The sequence below is a fragment of the Camelus dromedarius genome, chromosome X (genome assembly GCF_036321535.1).
Source record: "Camelus dromedarius isolate mCamDro1 chromosome X, mCamDro1.pat, whole genome shotgun sequence".
Taxonomy (NCBI): Eukaryota; Metazoa; Chordata; class Mammalia; order Artiodactyla; family Camelidae; genus Camelus; species Camelus dromedarius.
In genome coordinates, this window is record NC_087472.1 from 14,007,360 (window position 1) to 14,024,436 (window position 17,077).

The following is a 17,077-nucleotide window of genomic DNA, read 5'->3' on the forward strand; positions in this document are numbered from 1 at the left end:
GAGCCTGAGGTAAGTCCGTAACTTAGGAGAGAAGAAAAGTGCAGATTTGGGAAAAGAAAGGAAAATATGAGTCGGCTTGGCAAGAGACGAGTCCAGAATGAAACATCACTCTTCCCCCTGCATCACAGCCAAGCTGCAACAGATGCGAGGCAAGAGTCAGAAATGAGAGAATGAGAAACGAGAGGCCTGACTCTGCTGCGTGTGTGATGGGTGAATCTGACAGCTAGTTCAGGATGGAGAGGAACAGCCATCTCACAGCCATGAAGCTTAGAACTCTTAGTACAGTGCTGTGGTGGTGGCTGTTTAAATGCAAATTTGTTGGACTTGATAAGTCCACCCAGTGTTTATTACATGTGAATTCAATATTTTAACAGAAAAAAAAGTGACAATTCCTAGACCTATTATGACTGTGGTTTGTGAATGTTTCCTGCTGGTGTCAGGTTTAAGGGAAAAAATAGCCAAGTAGGAAAAAAATAGTGTGCAGGATTCCAGTTCTTTTTTGCTCACTGGGGAACAGGCTTTCCAAATACAGGAGGAGAGGACTTGAGCAGCCTGGGTTCTTTCCCAGCTCTGAGTCTGCGTTGGCTCCAGAATAGATTCACTCTCTCCAAGCTGGCAGCTTTCAGCTCCAATATTTTTCTGAGAAATATACAAACAGTCCCGTGGGGGCTCCTTAGGGAGCTGCTGTAGCCACAAGGAAACATCGAAGGGGACCCTGAGGTCTAATTATTCATTTAGAATCACTGGAGGACATAGCTCTCTTTTTTTCCCAACCTGCCAGGCACAGAGTAGATGGTCAAAAAAGCTCTGTTGAATGACCTACCTACTGAATGAATGAATGAGTTGAAAACTCACAGTGATCTGTCAAAGAGGGTTGAGAGAAAGAAGGGTTATTTATAGATTAAAAGAAACCTAAAAGGCATATCAATGAATGCCATGTGTGGACCTTGTTTGGATTTTTATTCGATGTAAAAAAATGAGGTAATTGGGAAACTTGAACATTGATTAGCTATTTGACCATTTCATTTGTCCTGCACTGTGGTTTTCAAAACTTTTAATGTTCTTATCATTTTTAAAATAAGAGATTTTACGTTAAAATCCAGATTTCCAGCTTATTTTGAAAAATGGGACGATCTGGCCACAGATGGGCCCATTGCCTCACTCAGCTCCTAGGGGAGGCTGAAATTAAGGTGCCATTGCGTTCTTTTGATCAGCAGGTGCGAAATAAGTGCCAATTCTTCCACAAAGGCTTCTCTGATCACCCCAACCATGAGTGATTTCTCATCCCTCTGAGCTCTTGGAACCCATTTTAATTACTCATCCAACTCCCAGCATATGCTGCCTATATTTGTTTTTTTGTAGACCTCTTATTGCCCCTTCCCCACTCACCTGGGCGGGATTAAGGCCTTTAGAGTTTCTAAATGCTGCAACGATATGGGGGGCTCCTCCCCATATATGTAATTCCAAATCAAATTTCACTTTTCAAAGTGGTGATGTTTAAAGAAGACAATCTTTCTAGATTTCAGAAAAATTCCCCAACTTACTTAAAAATGAGAAACCCATGGAAGAGTTGAAAGAAGAGTAAAATGAGCATCTATGTAACCATCTAGATTCACCAGTTTTTAACATTTTGTGATAGTTGCTCTGTTTTTTTCCTGTGAACTACTTGACAGTAAGTTTCGGATATTATGATACTTTACCCCCAATGCCTTCAGCATTTACTTCTTAAGAAAAAGGACATTTCCCTACATGACCATAATATCATTCTCACTCCCAAGAAATTTGACTTTGATACAATAATATCTAATATACAGTTCATATTCAGATTTTCCCAGTTGTCCCCATAATGAATGCAAACCTAGGTTCTAATCAAGGATCATGCATGCTTACACCTGATCTCTTTAGCCTCCTCTGATCTGAAACACTTTCTTGGTGTTTGTTTTTAATCTTTCATTTTGAAGCATCCAGGTCAGTTGTTTTGCAGAATATGCCACAGTTTTGATTTGTCTGAATGTTTCCTCATTATTAGATGGGTTCGACATCTAACAGTGAGTTCAACATTTTCGACATTTTTACAAAAAACTACAAAGGTGATGCATTTTTCTAGATCTTCTGTTTGTAAGTTCCAGGTAAATTCATCAAAGCTGAATCTGTGTATATGTGTATGTGCCTTGCGCATTCATGATTAGTCTACGGGTGTAATAATAGTCACGGCTACCATCTCCTGTACATCATGCAAAGCACTGGTGTCTGTATATACGTAGGCGCAGGGCTTCAGGTGCTATAATGGCAATTTTTTTCTGTACTAGTATTTTTTTAATTGAAGTATAGTTGATTTATAGTATTATTTTTCTACGTCTTCACCAACACTTACTGTACATTCTTTAATTTTTGACAAATCTGTAGGTGTAACATGGTATCTTGTGGTTTTCATCTGTATTCTCTCAAGTGCTAAAGAATTTCAGCATCTTTTCATATGCTAATTTGGCCATTTGTGTCTTCTCTCCTGTGAAAGGCCTGTTTATGCCTTTTGCTCACTTTTTGGGGGGTTGTCTTTTTCTTAAGTATTTTTAGATCTTTATGCATTCTTGATACTAATTATTGATGTATTTTATATGTATCTATCTGGAGAGATTAACACCAGTAAGTCCTCTCCTTCACTTTAAAGATCCACAAACACCCGAAAGGTAATTCACACAACTTTGAGACCTAACAGTGTCATGGTTTATTGTCAATAACTTAAAAAATTTTTACTCGTGATCAGGCCCCTAGCACCTCACAGGAACCTCTTTCCCAACCTTTCGCCCAACTTGGGCCTTTCTGTTGTTTTTCAAAGACTAGCAAACTCATAATGCAGGCGAACCCAAGAGGCACTTAGGAAGTGATCCTTAAATGAACGAATGAATGAAGAATGAATGTACTGCGTTTCTAGGTAGAAGTGATGAAAAGAAAAAGGACTGTTGGATAGCCAAGCCAGCTGATGATCGGCTGTCCTCCAAGATGAGGGTATGGGGAGAGCACGGGACGTAGAAGACGGTTTCCTTACACAAGGTGGTCCCGGAAAGTAGCGCTGCGGCGTTTGCGGGTCTGAGGCTGCCGCGGCGTCTCTTTGGGCCCCGCCCCGCCCCCGGAGCCACGCCCCCGACCCCCGTGGCGGCCGCGCCAGAGCCTGCGCACTGGGGTCCCGGCGGCGGCAGCAGCGGCTCCCAGCTCGGCAGCTCTGAAGATGGCGGAGCGGGCTGGCGCTCGCGGCAGCACATCCCTGAAGGGGCTGCGGGAACGGATGGGTGAGCGGGCCGGCGGCTCCCGGGGGAGCTCGGGCGCGCGCGGGAGGCAGGGTTCCCGCGGCCCCAGGGACCTCTGGAGCGGCGTGGCCCGCGCCGGAAAACTTTACTCCGGAGTCTCCTCGCGCGCGGTCTGATGTCCCCTCGTGCCACAGCGCCCGGGGACGCGACGGGGCGACGGGACGGGACGGGGGCGGGAAGGGAGACGGCTGGCCCGCGCCGCCAATGGCCTGAGTCCCGCAGCCCGCGGTCCAGCTGCCACCGCCCGCGCCCGCACCCCCACGGGCGGGGAGCGAGAGAACTAACGGGCGCTGCTGGGGCGGGAGGGCAGGGGCCTGGCACCCGGGACCCCGCGGACGGCCCCGAGCCTCGCCTGCCAGTGGGGGCGGTGGACGCCTTCGCAGACGGGACGCGCAGCTGCCGGGGATGTGCGGGCGCTGGGATAGCCCTCGGGGCCCGGGGCAGCCCTGAAGTTTTCCCGCGGCCCGGGGCGCTCGCGCTTTCGTCCTCTCCCACGGTCTCAGTCCTTGTCTCTCCCAAGGCTTGACTTCCTGCACCCTCCCGGTCAAGGGCCGGTGACGAGGGGGCCTTGGGGGGGAGGTCTTGCTTTGAAAGTTGGGATGAAACTTGGCTCTCGGCTCCTCCGGGTTTGCCTCCTGTAGCACATGACTTCGCCAAGATGTCATCTTCCGTGGGACCTCTTGCAGACCCCAGGCTGAGCTGAATGGGAGTCAGCGCTTCAAAGTGCTTTCTCCTAAACTGATCCCATCGCCAAAAAGTACCCTTCCCCCCACCCCAAATCGTTGATTTTATAAAATTGGACAGCGCATTGCTTAGCCCAAGAGACTTGTCCATTGCCTGAGAGAGGTAGTATTCGATTGTGGGAGGTTGCTTTTAGCCTGTTCTCAGGCTGGTTTCCTTTTATATGAGCTCCAATAAAACAGTCTTACTGATTTTGTTGAAATCCTTAAGGATTTTTTTCATTTGCAGTTGAGAATTAAGTTTTAGCCTGGCTACTATTGGAAGGCTTTGTTATTTCAGAACGCTTTGAATCAACTCTCCGGAGGTGTCAGAAGCAAATACACTTTCATCGTTCCATAGGGAGAAAAACTCTTCTTTTTGTCTCTGGCTTATTATGGTTCACCTAGAGGGGGACTTTGCAATAAATTCAAAGATTTGTATATTGAAAGTCGAAAAGTATTTTAAAGTTTTATATGGGACAGTTGCTTGAATTCACAGTATTTCAAACCAAAAGCTTAAAGCCATGATGCCCCAAAAAAGGAGGGGCTTAACCCAGAACCCTAGTTGACATCTTTGCTGCCCATTTCATATGTCCATTTCATATTAGGAATTGAAAACGTCACATGTTAAACTTTCATAGAGGACCAACTTGACTATAACTTGGTCTCAGCATGGCCTCAGCATTTTCCTAACGGGGACAAGGAGTCAGTGAAATGTTCTGCCACTTTGTGACAAATGCTTCTTTTCTGTTATCCAAATACCAGTGAGTAGACTTTGTTGCTGTTTAGGCAGAATTCTGTGAATGTACCTTATATTTGTGGTTCCCTGATTGCAGATTTCTTTGGGTTCCTATTTTTTTTCCTCAATATTTTCTCACGTGCAAACTGTCATAAAGCTATGAAGAGAGATTCTTGGTATGGGTGGAATGGATCCACAGGAGACCACATGACTTCCAACTGCTTGGCTTTGAGTGAAGGTGGATCCAAGACTGGGCCAGCAGCTGTAGGAAGGGTCAGGGACTGGGCTGCTGGAAAAGAATCTGCTGCTGACCTCCCCAGCCAGCACTTTGCAGGCTGCATCCAGCAGGAGCTCAATATAAGACTGTAGCAATTGCTGCTTTTCATTCTGTTACCCAGATAACAGTGAGTAGCACTGTATTAATCTGTAGCAGTTAGCTTCATGGTACGGTTGTTCTCTGCCGTAACCACAGCCCTCTTTATAATAAAAACCTTCAGTCAGTTTTTACAATCTCTGCCTTTTGCTACCTTATTAAAAAAAATACTAGTTTATGTGATCTAATGTTTCTAATGAGTACAGAAGAAAAGTCTTGGAGAGGTGGGGGCTAAAGATTTTATGTTGAACTCCAAGTGATTTCAGGAGCAACAGCTGTGGCAGACAGTGTAGAATTTTTGCTAAGTAAGTACTGGGATGAGTATCATTGACATCTCACAGGATTAAGCATTTTGGGGTGATTGTGCTTGGGTGCGGCTTTAGGAAGATTATTACCATTCTTGAACTAGCAAGCTGTCGTGGAAAAATGTTCTTCCTTCTTGCATTGAGCTTGCCCTAGTGGAGCAGAGCTCTTGTGACAAAGATCTTTGTGTGTGTTTTGAGGAAGCGGGTAGTTTCAGGAGAGAAGCAGAAATGTCCTACTATATTGAAGTCAGTAATGAGTTAAAATACTTTGTGTCCAGAAGGGGCCTCAAAATTTCAATGACATCATTTAAAAATCTGTCAAGTGAAAAGCATTCTTTAAGGTTGGCATCCTAGTGTCACCTGTTTTGGGCTCACTTCATTCTGAGGCTTTTATTGAGCTAGCTAGCTAGGCTGATTGAGTTTGTTAAGTTTCCCCATCAGAGGGACTGATTTTCTTCTTGTAATGTCTTTTACACATTTTCTCTAAACTTAGGCGTTTGTTAGCCGCAGCATGATAGTACTTTCTTTAAAAAATACATAGTAAATGCTTTATTTAAAATTTTTTCCATTGCTATATTTCCAAAGTATATTTTAACCCAAAACCCATATATTTCATTTACTTATCATTAAATCAGTTTTATGCATTTAGATCTTAATTCCTTCCTTGTGGTATTTTAAAAAGAAGTAACCTTAGAAGTGGCTGAGGTGGGATTATTAAACTAAGTCATATAAAGGTTGATGTGAGTTTTATACAGTCTTGATAATTATATAATATTTCAAAATAAAGTTGCTTCATAATCTACAGTTGGATTAAGTTCTGGCTTTACCGATTGCTGGCTGTGTGATCTCAGGTTTTTCATCTGAAAAAAAAAAAGAAAGTGAGGAAAATAGTAATACCCTTTATAGGAGTGTTATGAGAATTTAATGTGGTAATACAAATGAAAAGAACTTGGTAAATGGTGAAGTGATACACATTATTTGTTATGGCAAGTTGTAGGAAAGTACTGCAAATACAGATTAAGATTCATAATTCAGTCTTAGTTAATAAACTCTACACATTTTCTTATTTAGTCTTCAGGCAAAAGATAACTTTTAACTTTAATTTGAGAGTTAGTATAAGAACTATAGAAATACTCTACTGTGCCTTACTGTTACCTTAAAGTGAATGGTAAGTAAGTTCCCTCATTGGGTGGAGTTGAATGTTCATTCTGTTAAGTTCATACATAAAGGCTTTCTCGAATTGCCTGGACATTTTAAATAATTTTTAGAACCTGTCCTTTTGGTAAATGTATTTCTTGCCAGTAGGAATTTGGATATAAAGCTCTAGAAATCAAATTTGATATTATGACCTTTGTATGATTTGGTTCATTATTCCCACCACAGCTATTTCTAAGGTTACTTCTAATTAATAAGATCTTTAAATCTGGTAAAATTGTACATCTTGAGAGATATTGTCTTTACGGCCAACTGAATTGTGCCAAAATACGGACTTTCCTTAGGACTTTTAAGTGGGAAAACCAAATGTACAAAAACAATGCTGGTTTCTCTGTGCTCACATAGATATGTTGTGAGTGGGAGGGAGATACGTAGGATGGTTTAATTAATTTATAGACTATATTTAAGAATTTTTTTCTTAATACACTAGTACTCAAATTCAGAGGATAATTATGGTCCACAAAACTGCTGGTAGTTAAATTACTGAGGAAGCTGAGAAGAGTAATTTTCAAGCTAGATCATGGATTATCTGAGCTGTTAGGTCTCTGGGATTAAAAAAAAATCCTTTTTCCCTTTTAAAATGGCAATGCCTTTGGCAGCAATTGTGATGTCACCTTTCAAGGTTACTCTGTAAAATGGGTCCCAGATACCTTTCCTCAGTGGCAACTAACATCTCAAAGTCCATTCATTCCGAGTACAGCCACAGCTCCTCTATTCCCCTATTTTAACTGCCCATCTTCAACTGTGAACATTTTTCTTGAAATATAGAAACCAGAGCTGTACGCAGTATCACAGGGTCATAATTCAGTGCTATTCTCCAGCCCCTGCCTGAAGATGCCCAATATTGTGCGGCATTTTAGATACAGCCATATATGGATTGTGTTAGAAGGGGAAAAAAACATATATTCTGACCATAGGTGTGTTTTTAAAATTATTATTTTAATGTATTGGGAATTCCTCAATAATAACTTGTGTGTGTATCATCCTAGAATTTTAGTTTTTCTCACTTTCCCTCAAATTATGCCCCCATAATCTTATATTTCACCCTTTTTGAAGTTTACTTACCACTTTTCTACCTGTTTACACATGACATATAAATTTTATATTATATAATTTATATTTATTTGCTCGACATTTTCCTACCTAGAATAATACGATCACGTTGGAAATTCCTCGAGTGTTTCTCCATCTTCACTGTGCATCAGAATGGAGCTTTTAGCAACTGCAAAGGCTGGACCCCACTCTCGCAGTGTGGGGACCGGGAGGGGAAGGCATTGCTAATTTTTTTAAAAGCAATTTTGGTGACTCTAGTTTGCAGCCAGGGTAGAAAGCCCCTGTCTAGATAATGTAAAATATACTCGTTCATATTTGGCCGAATCTCTGAGGCAGTCACTGTTGACAATTTAACTTCCAAATTCAGATCCATAAATTCCAAATCTTTTCTTTTCTAAATTCCCCCACTTTATGGCAAAACAGTTTTTCCAGTTCCTTGCCAGCTCAGTTTTTCTAGTACTTGGTGTAATGTCTTGTCTGAGGCATTTTTGAAAACTGTTAATCGTTAGCTCCTACTCATCCACAAGCTTGCGCTGTGACTTCCACAAACCACTCTCTGTAGCTGCACACACAGGCCAGCATGGCCACAGTAAACACTTAAATTCTTCGTTAAATTATTGTTGAACATCATAGGTACTCAGTATGTCTTTTTTGTTGACCCAGAGTAATCTGTCATGATTTATGCCTTCTAGAAGAGATACTGTCTTATCATCAAAGATACAGTTGGCTGTGCTTTGCCACCCCGGATTGGCTGTTTGTATGCTTAATATCTAATCCCTTTCCTTTATCTCCCTGCATTTTAGTCGCTGCTGCTAACGCAATTGCTGAAGAAAGACGAAACCAGAGTGGCTTTAGCACTCTTGCACCTCAGTCTTCAAATGCAAAGTCAGCATTTAAACCAGGTATAATTTCTAGAAAGCTTTGATAGATGTCGAAGTATCATATCATTAAAGTTTGATATCCCATTAATGCCTAACTATATTCTTTTATTTATTTATTTTTTTAGTAATAGATGGATCTGTGCTTAAAAACGATATAAAACAAAGATTAGCAAAGGAGCGAAGAGAGGAGAAAAAGAGACAGGAAGATGGTATGTATTAGACTTTTTTAAAAAATTAAAATGAATGAATTATATGTTAAGGTTATTTGTTTCCAAAGTGGTTTTACTTACTTTTTAATCTGTTTATATGATAGATTATACTTTCTAATAGTATGTTCTATATTGGGTTAAAAGCTTGAACTAAATTAGATAAAGAAGGCCTATGAAAAATATTTGACCAAATTGTTTAATTTTTGAACTAGTAGTTTCTGTTAGCTTTTATTTTCTGAAAACTAAGGTATGAAAATTTCTTCAGTGTTTGTACAAACAAGCAAAATGGGATTTCAGTAAAAATGATTCTAAAAACAAAAATGAAGTCGCTAATAATCCTAAAATAGATACGATATCTTTCACTGGTTGCTATGCTTCTCAAGTATAACTTTGTATCAGTTAGGATCTTAAAGAACAATCTTTTTCTACACCTTGAGAGAAATTTTCAACTATGTATTTTTCTCACCTGGTCTTGTAAATCCACTGCAAAACTAGTGCTCAACTTCATTCAAATGGAATAGCAATTGTCTTTGTTTTGGCAAGGAGGTGTTTCTTCCTGTAGCTCTATAAGAGTATTTTACAACTGCATAGATGCTCTCCAGGCTTTAGTGAGGGGAAATTTGAATATAGGAAAACATCATGCTGTTCAGTAGTGTGGTATGTGCCTGAGCCCATGAAGGTCAAACTGGCGTCTTGATGTGGTCTGCCTAGGTGAGGCCTTTGGAATGAAGTGTCCTAGTAGAAGGGGGAAAAACATATATTCTGACCATATGTGTGTTTTTTAAATTCTTATTTTAATGTGCAGCAGGTTAATCTGGTGGGGTTTGACTTCAGCTCAAGTCAGCAGTAACATCACACGAAAAAAAATATTTCTTCTGAATTTGAAATTTTAGTTTGGACAGGAGGAGAGTCATCTAAGCCAATTCACTTCTTGGGAGTTAAATGAACACCCAGTGGAAATGATTCTTTCATGGCCATCTCTGTTCACTTATATAATAAATCTGTAGTTATTAGCATAGATTATGGTATTTTTAAGAAAGAGAATAAAATACATTAAGTTTTTCCTACTCTGTATGTAATGTGGAAAACTGAAATATTTTCTTGGCTCTTATACCTTGCATTTGGAATATTTCAGCTAATAAAGAAATACAACTTCTTGAGAAAGAAAGAAAGTCTAAGATCCTATATGAAAAACAGATGGAGGAAAAGCAACGAAGACTGAGAGAGCAGAAGGCAAAGGATGAGCAACGGAGAATATCTGCAGAAAGAAAAAGAAAAGAAAAATTTCAGGAGGAAAGGGTACATGTTCTTCTAGCCTGTTAATCGGATGATAAATATGCTGTGTTGCCTGGTTCTGGGGTACTTTTTTTCTTAGCCCTTTTCTGCCTTTACTGGTCCCACCTGTGGAAGGGAAACCAATCCTAGTTCTTCGTTTCTTCTTTCCTTGCCCTGTTCTGATCAGACCCCTGAGTTTAGGCTCAGGAGCTGAGGTAAAGAGGAACCTTGCTAATCCAGGAAGAGAGCCCTGTCGACTTGCAGAGCCTGGAACCCAGGGTGCCTGCAGCCTGAGGTTTGCGGTGAGCGGTATGCTCTCCTACCAGAAACTGTTGTCCCCGCAAAAGGCCCTCCCTGATGGGCCCCCATCTGACGGTTTACTTCTCACAACTCCTGTCATGTGAGTGCCGGAGGCCCAGCCGGTCAGAGCCCTGGCGCTCTCCCAGGGGTTCCCTGGCTCCCTCCTGTGTGCGCTCTCTCCCCCACGAGCTCCTTTCTTTCTGTTGTTTTGAGGCCCTGCTGCTCTCTTTTCCTCTCTGGACTCCGTTTGGTGTCCTTGGCACTCTGTTGGTGTGAGTCACTGCCTTCGTTGTGCCCTCTCTCTCCCATTCTGTCCGACTTCGGTCAGGTTGTCTTTGACTCTTTGTATGTAGGCGTTTGGCTACCTGTCTCAGTCGGTATGAGTCTCTCTGACACCAAGTTTTCCTCCGTAGGTCATCCCACTGCTTTACTGAGTGTCCTTGACTCCTTTTGCATTGGCACGTTCTCTGTGGCACCAGTCTCCTTCTTGCTGCCATTCTTTCTTTGTTCCAGTGACTCTCAAGTGTCCCTGAGTAAGCCTTAGTCAGTCTGTGGCTGTCCATCTGATCCTGGCCTTTGTCTGCCTGAGGCACTGCCCTTTTCTTTCTGCTTTCTTTGTTTTAGCCTCTCTCTTTTTTTCTCTCCCCATCTTTGGACTTTTCTGCCTGTTGATCTCTCTGTACGTGTGTCTGTATCTCCCTCTCTTTTTCCTGTTCTAATTTTTAAATGTCTTTTTCTCTTCTTTTCTCTTTGCTTCCATATCTCCCCAAGAGCCTTCTCTGTGGTGCTTGCCTTTCTGTCTGATTTTTGCGTAAAGTTGCTCTTGCAAATGCCTTACCCTCAGCCCTTACCCGCATTCATGGGTCTTCCTCATTCGAGGACTGTTCCCTTGCTGTTTCTTCCCTGTCCGTGGCTCACTAGCACCTTCTCTGACTTTCTGAACCTTTTTCTATGGTTTATGCTCTTTTTTTCACATTTCAGCATTTGGTGAACTCTCATTCAGAATTTGTGTCACTCTCTATCTTCTTCTGTGAAACCTCTCCTTAATTTCCTTCTCTGTGATAAAGAGAATGAAGGCCACAGAGAGAGAGAATGAACTAGGTGGAAACAGAACCAAAGAAAGTAAAATAGAAAATTGTGTGCTGCAGAGTGGGGAAGGGTCCCTGGGAGAGAGTCCCAGGCACTGAGAGGGAAAAAAAAAAGACCCTCTTAGGGAAAGAGGAGCCAGAGAGAGAACACAGAGAAAAGAAGATGCAACAAAGTGACACAGCAGACAGAAGGGGAGCCAGAGAGAGACATGGCAGGAGAAGAGGCCGCCAGACCAGGAGAAAGGGCAAAAGAGAGCCGTCCCCAGAGAGCTAGCATGGGGAGTCCGAGGCAGAGCGGGGACTGTGGGACACTGTGAGTAGGCTGTACTTAGAGGAAGAGAATAATTCTGTAGAGCAGGGGAAACCCCAAACTTGGTCGTGCTGAGGAGGGGTGAGTGTGGACAGGCAACACATAGGAGATACGGCCGGAGCTTACACGTGAGCCACAGATGCAGAGCACAGAGGGTCAGTGCACCTAGACCCAGCGGGATAGAATTCTTAAGAATCCGAAATGTTTTAATAATGCAAGATTAGTTGCTGTTTTTAGTCTCTGTTATACTTCCTGCATTCTAAGTAGTTTAAAACAACCTATTTTCTGTTAGAAAATATAACTTTGAAATACTACCATTAGATGAATTTTAAGAATTGAAGTTGCTTTTCTCCTTAGGATCTGGATAGCTCTCCATTTTCCTAGTATGTTTATCCTCCTTGACCTCAGAGAAAGGCTGGGAGCATTATAAGGATGATGTTGCTATGAAGCGCTTGTTGTCAGGGAAGAATAGAAAACCTTGTAGCCCTCAGGTTGGTTTGCTCACCTGAATGTGGTCCACGGCGTGTCACAGGGATGAGAAATAGCTGAGAAGAGAAAACGGTGCACCTCATTTCTGGTGGTGGTGGTGTTTTGCCACAGTGTGGCATTTACATCTGTAGAGCTGTTATCCTGCACAGTTTAAATTGAAGTTGAGGTCAAGACAAGTACATCAGTTATCTTTTTCAAACTTGATTAGTTAACACCAGAATTTAAAATGTTACAGATGTGGGAATAATAAATGATCTGACATAGATTTCTCTTGCATATTTTAGTTGACTTTTTTCCTACCACATTCTATAAAGAATTTAAGGTATAATTTTTAAAAATACATACCTCAACCAGATGATAAAATAAATGCTTGAGGGAATCAAGCAGAGAGGGATATTAATATAAGAAAATAATAAAACATATGGTCTGATTAGCATACACCAAAATGTGCCACTCAGTCTTTGTGTAGTTGCTAGAAATAGGCTACGCATTTGGTTCTAAATTTCCTAATGATAAAAGCAAAGAGGGAAGCACAGTCAGTTCCTCGATTCATGTCCATAAGATTAAAACCTGGTTATTCAGGAGAAGCACTAATATTGATTGATACCTGAGATGTTTCCAATTTTTTTTAACTTTTACATTTTATAAAAAAATTTTGCCTGGTACAAAAATTTGGTGATGGGGCTATTTGATAATCCACAGATCAAAATTATACTAACCAATATAATGCATATGTAAAAATTTGTTGTCATCTGTTTTAAATAGGAGAGACTCAAGGCCATCCTTTATCGTACATTGGAACGGAGCAGCCACGTTGATCGTCAAAAAAGATGGTCGTGGGAGGGCTGTACGGGAATAAACTCTGAGAATAAAACCGGTAATTAACAACTGTTAAAATTGATTCATGTTCATATGTAAATATTGGCTATTTGTATACGGTTGCATTTACAACAGGGTTTTGAGCTTTGTATTCTAAATGAAAACGCTGCCGTGTACTCTTTGGCATGCATTTAAATTTGTGTCACGTGAGATTGCAAAAGAAACAGGTGCAGCTTGTAGTAATCTTATTTTATCCACTGTATCCAGAATCTTATCATTTAAACTTCTGATCGGTATAAGAATGATTAATAATTAATAACCTTTACATAGCATTTTTAAAATAAATTGTCCTGTTTACTATGTACTGTAAGTTTTCCTATATATGGACATAATCCTACACAATTTCATAAAATGTAAGGTAAATTGGCATAGTTTGTAAGGAATGACTAACAATGAGCATTGTGTACCTAATTAATGCATGTTTATGCTCCATAGAACTATATCATGGACTCATTTTGTTTCAGCTAATGATGCATTTTAAAATAAGACTACAGTAAATATTGTATCTTTTCTCAGCCAATAAACATTCTATATCTACTGAAAAACTTGAGCAGGGGACTTCTGGTTTACACAAACAAGTGTCTGTGTCATCTACAGGTCTCCAGAATCCGGTTGACAAGAGTAAGTAGTTATTTCATGTCTTCTGAGTTTCAAATCAATGAAATCAATTCTTTAGGTGTATTTTTACAGTACCACTTATTCTTTAGATTGTAGAACATTTAGACTTATTTCAGAAGAGCACCACGTTGTTTTATAGTAAATAGTGATGGTCATGACAATTTTGTATTTTCATCAGTATAAATCCTTGTTTCACGATTTGTTATTATTAATGAAAGCACACAAACACTGGTGTGCTTTCATTAATATGTGTACCTGCCATATTAATGAGACATGTAAAGAGAAAGGAATAGGTGATGACTTTCAGGTTAATAATTAGTTAAATTGCACTGAAGGAGCAATTCCAAGTAACTTTTTAAATGATTTCTTTACTAGTTTTTAATATAAGAAGGTATGTGTGGAAGACACTGAAATAACTTGCTTAAAGGTACAGTATATTGTACACTCTGAAATGATGAATGCTGTTATTAATGATTCCAGGGATAATAAAATCAGTATTGTTAGTAGATTACCTTCAAATTGAAATGAAACCTGTTCAGTCCAGAGAGATGAACATTTCAAACTCAAATGAAGTTCATAATCTAACTTGTAATATTTTAAATAGCCCTATTTTAAATCTTGGCTGATTCAAATAGCCTGTTTTTCTTCTGCACATTGCTGACTCAGTTTTGTCATTTCTTGCAGCGTGACAATAAGGGATAGGTGATTCCATCACGTGATCACATCAATTACACTGCTGTGGTTCATGCTGTTCAATTACATTATCAATTCAAGAACTTTCAAATGATGCTATATTGTCAATATGTACTTTAACTTATAGGTCCCCAAAAGAGAAGTTATTCTTTAAACAGACATTCGTCAGTATTCTGATCAGTATTTCAAGTGAAATGGAAAAGTGTCTACATAAAAGAGATTTTCCCATATGACTGACTGGTTTGGGTTGCTAAAATTGTAACATCTATGAATGTTAATGATAACTTTTATTTAAAAAAAACTAGTTATAACTAAAGTATAAACTACTTTAGTCATAGATGTTATGGGCTATGTCTAGAATTAAATGTCGTATATTCCTAACTTGGTAACTTTGAAGTTGTCTGTTAGTGTCAGGCATTTTCCCTCTTAATTTTTAATGTTTTCTAAGTAATTTTATTTCATTTCAGATAAAGAGTAAACTAGTTTTAAGTTTGGGCATATAAAAATCTCTCTACATAATATTTGAAATTTAAATAAATTCTTACAAGTAAGAGTAGAGAAGATTTTTAAAAAGGTTTGGAAAAAAGGAGTGGCTCACTCCTGAAATAATGTATTTATACAGCTTGTAAAAATAATGTTCCTTTGCCCTTGATCTCCAGAAGCAACAGAGAAGAGGAGAAGCTCATCTCTGAATAGAAGATGCAGCAAACTGCATTCATCTGCGGAACCTGAAGAAGTAGAATCAAAAACAAGTGGTTAGTTATTTCTAAGTATTGATCTTAAATGGTGGTTTTCAAGTGTTTATGTCAACATTTAGTTGTTTGAAAAGTCATTTCAAAAAACTGGAAGCCAAAATAATATCCCTTCTTTAACTGAAAAATATACTTTGGTGCCATGCTTACGTGGCTGAAGCCAGAAGAGCCTCTTTAAATGAAACGTGTAATTCTGCCATCATGTGAGCAAGGGGTTATAATAAAGCTGAGGAACTAGATCTCAGAGTGTTGGTGTAGCCAGATTTGTCCTGAAGCACCTGATTCCCTTCAAACATTTCATCAGTTCGCATGTAGAAGTTCTAAGTTACTGGCCATGTTTTGAACTTCAAAGCTTTGCTCTGTGGCTTCACGGTATCATCCACATTTGTCCTTTGTGCGTGTTTTCACTGCTGATGACTACACACAAAATTTCATAATTATTACTGAAGTACTTCTTTACTTAAAGTTGCTTCTTTCTGACACCTTCCCCCCCTAAATTTTCTCTCTCAGACGTGACTGTTCCTTTTTGTTTCATACTGAACCTTTCACTTACAGAAAACTCTCCACTTAATCAGTCAGGTCAAATCCTGTTACAACAAATGTCATTGTCACAGGGAACCTTATGAACATAAAAATTTATTGGAGCAACAAGATTCAACTTGAACAGAATAATTCATTCAGTCCCTTGGAGCTTTTGGTGATGGACTTGACCAATATGACTGTCAGTGGCATGTATCTGTAGGAAGCCATGTCAGAGTGGTTTTGTCATGTACAACTTTTTTCTTTCTCCACATGTGAGTTCCTCTGTGGAGACTCCATACATTGGGTATGATTCTATTAAATACATTACCTAGAGTCCTGTATTGGGGTTACTGTGGTACGCTGGGGCCTTTGCCCCTCCATTCAGGTACTCTCTTCCCTAACAGAGCAGTCCCATCAGATGGCAGTATTCAGTCCTATTCTGTATGTGTGGCTCTCATTGCTTCTGCTTTTAGTCTGGGAAAGTTACAATTTATAGCAGTTCACATTGCTCTTTCTTGCTTTACATTTATTTGTGAGACCTCAGATTGAATCCTTTCTGTTTATTCTCATCATTTAGTTTGTCAAGTGCACACCAGTCTTTGGGAGAATAATTTAATCAGTCACCTGCTTATCCCAGCAAAACCGTCAGTAGCCAGGAGCAAAAGTACTGCTTCATTATTAATTTCTGGAAGTAATATTTCAGGTAACAGGCGTAGGTCTGAAAGTGTTAGTATGTCCTTAAAAAGCAGGTTGCATCACTTAATTTTTTACAGTAAAGCATGAAAATAATGTGAATCAGTACTTTGCAAATGAGTGATTTTTACCTAACTTTTTTATGTTGAGTATTTATTTTATGATCTCTAGCATGGTAGGGCAGTTATCTGGCTAATTGATAGGATGAGATAGAGAGTTTGGTTGTTGTTAAATTTTTAAGCTGTGGGGTTTTTGACCTGTGTTTGAATGTATCACAGTACTGTAAAAAGTATTGGATTTTAAAAATTTAGAAAAACCTAGTATCAAGGGAGAGTCTCCTACTCCACCCTCCTTTTTTTTCTTAAAATGTGGACGAATAACATTAAGTGGCTCTTTAGCTTTTAGTTAAGAATATAAAGATTGTTAGTAAACAAATCTTCAGGGTTACGTGGATTTTCTCACGTTTAGGTTCCATGTTACGTTAGACGTGCCTCTGCGTAGTAAGGGGTTCTCGGTAATGGAGAGCTCTAATTCACTATTCCCATCCTTTTTCTCTTTTTTTTCCCTCCACTTTTTCCTTTCCAGAATATATCCCACCCCCATTTATTTTTTTTTCCTGTCAGTATTCATATAATTTAGCAAATCAGAATAGACTGTCA

The 17,077-nt window shown here is 39.8% G+C and overlaps 1 protein-coding gene across 3 annotated transcripts in view; it reads left to right on the forward strand.

The window, feature by feature from the left end:
* Nucleotides 1-3,180: 3,180 nt before the first annotated feature.
* The window catches only part of MAP7D3 (MAP7 domain containing 3), a 29,176-nt gene continuing 15,279 nt past the window's right edge, over nucleotides 3,181-17,077 (forward strand). For 2 of the 3 annotated variants that reach the window (XM_031446054.2, XM_031446055.2), the window contains exons 1-7: nucleotides 3,181-3,287; nucleotides 8,513-8,611; nucleotides 8,716-8,799; nucleotides 9,935-10,098; nucleotides 13,027-13,138; nucleotides 13,657-13,761; nucleotides 15,111-15,206. In XM_031446054.2, coding sequence (XP_031301914.2) covers nucleotides 3,227-3,287; nucleotides 8,513-8,611; nucleotides 8,716-8,799; nucleotides 9,935-10,098; nucleotides 13,027-13,138; nucleotides 13,657-13,761; nucleotides 15,111-15,206 — 721 coding nt within the window. In that variant the 5' untranslated portion in view covers nucleotides 3,181-3,226. The remainder of the gene's footprint in view (nucleotides 3,288-8,512; nucleotides 8,612-8,715; nucleotides 8,800-9,934; nucleotides 10,099-13,026; nucleotides 13,139-13,656; nucleotides 13,762-15,110; nucleotides 15,207-17,077) is intronic. The other variant, XM_064482579.1, reaches the window with a different exon arrangement.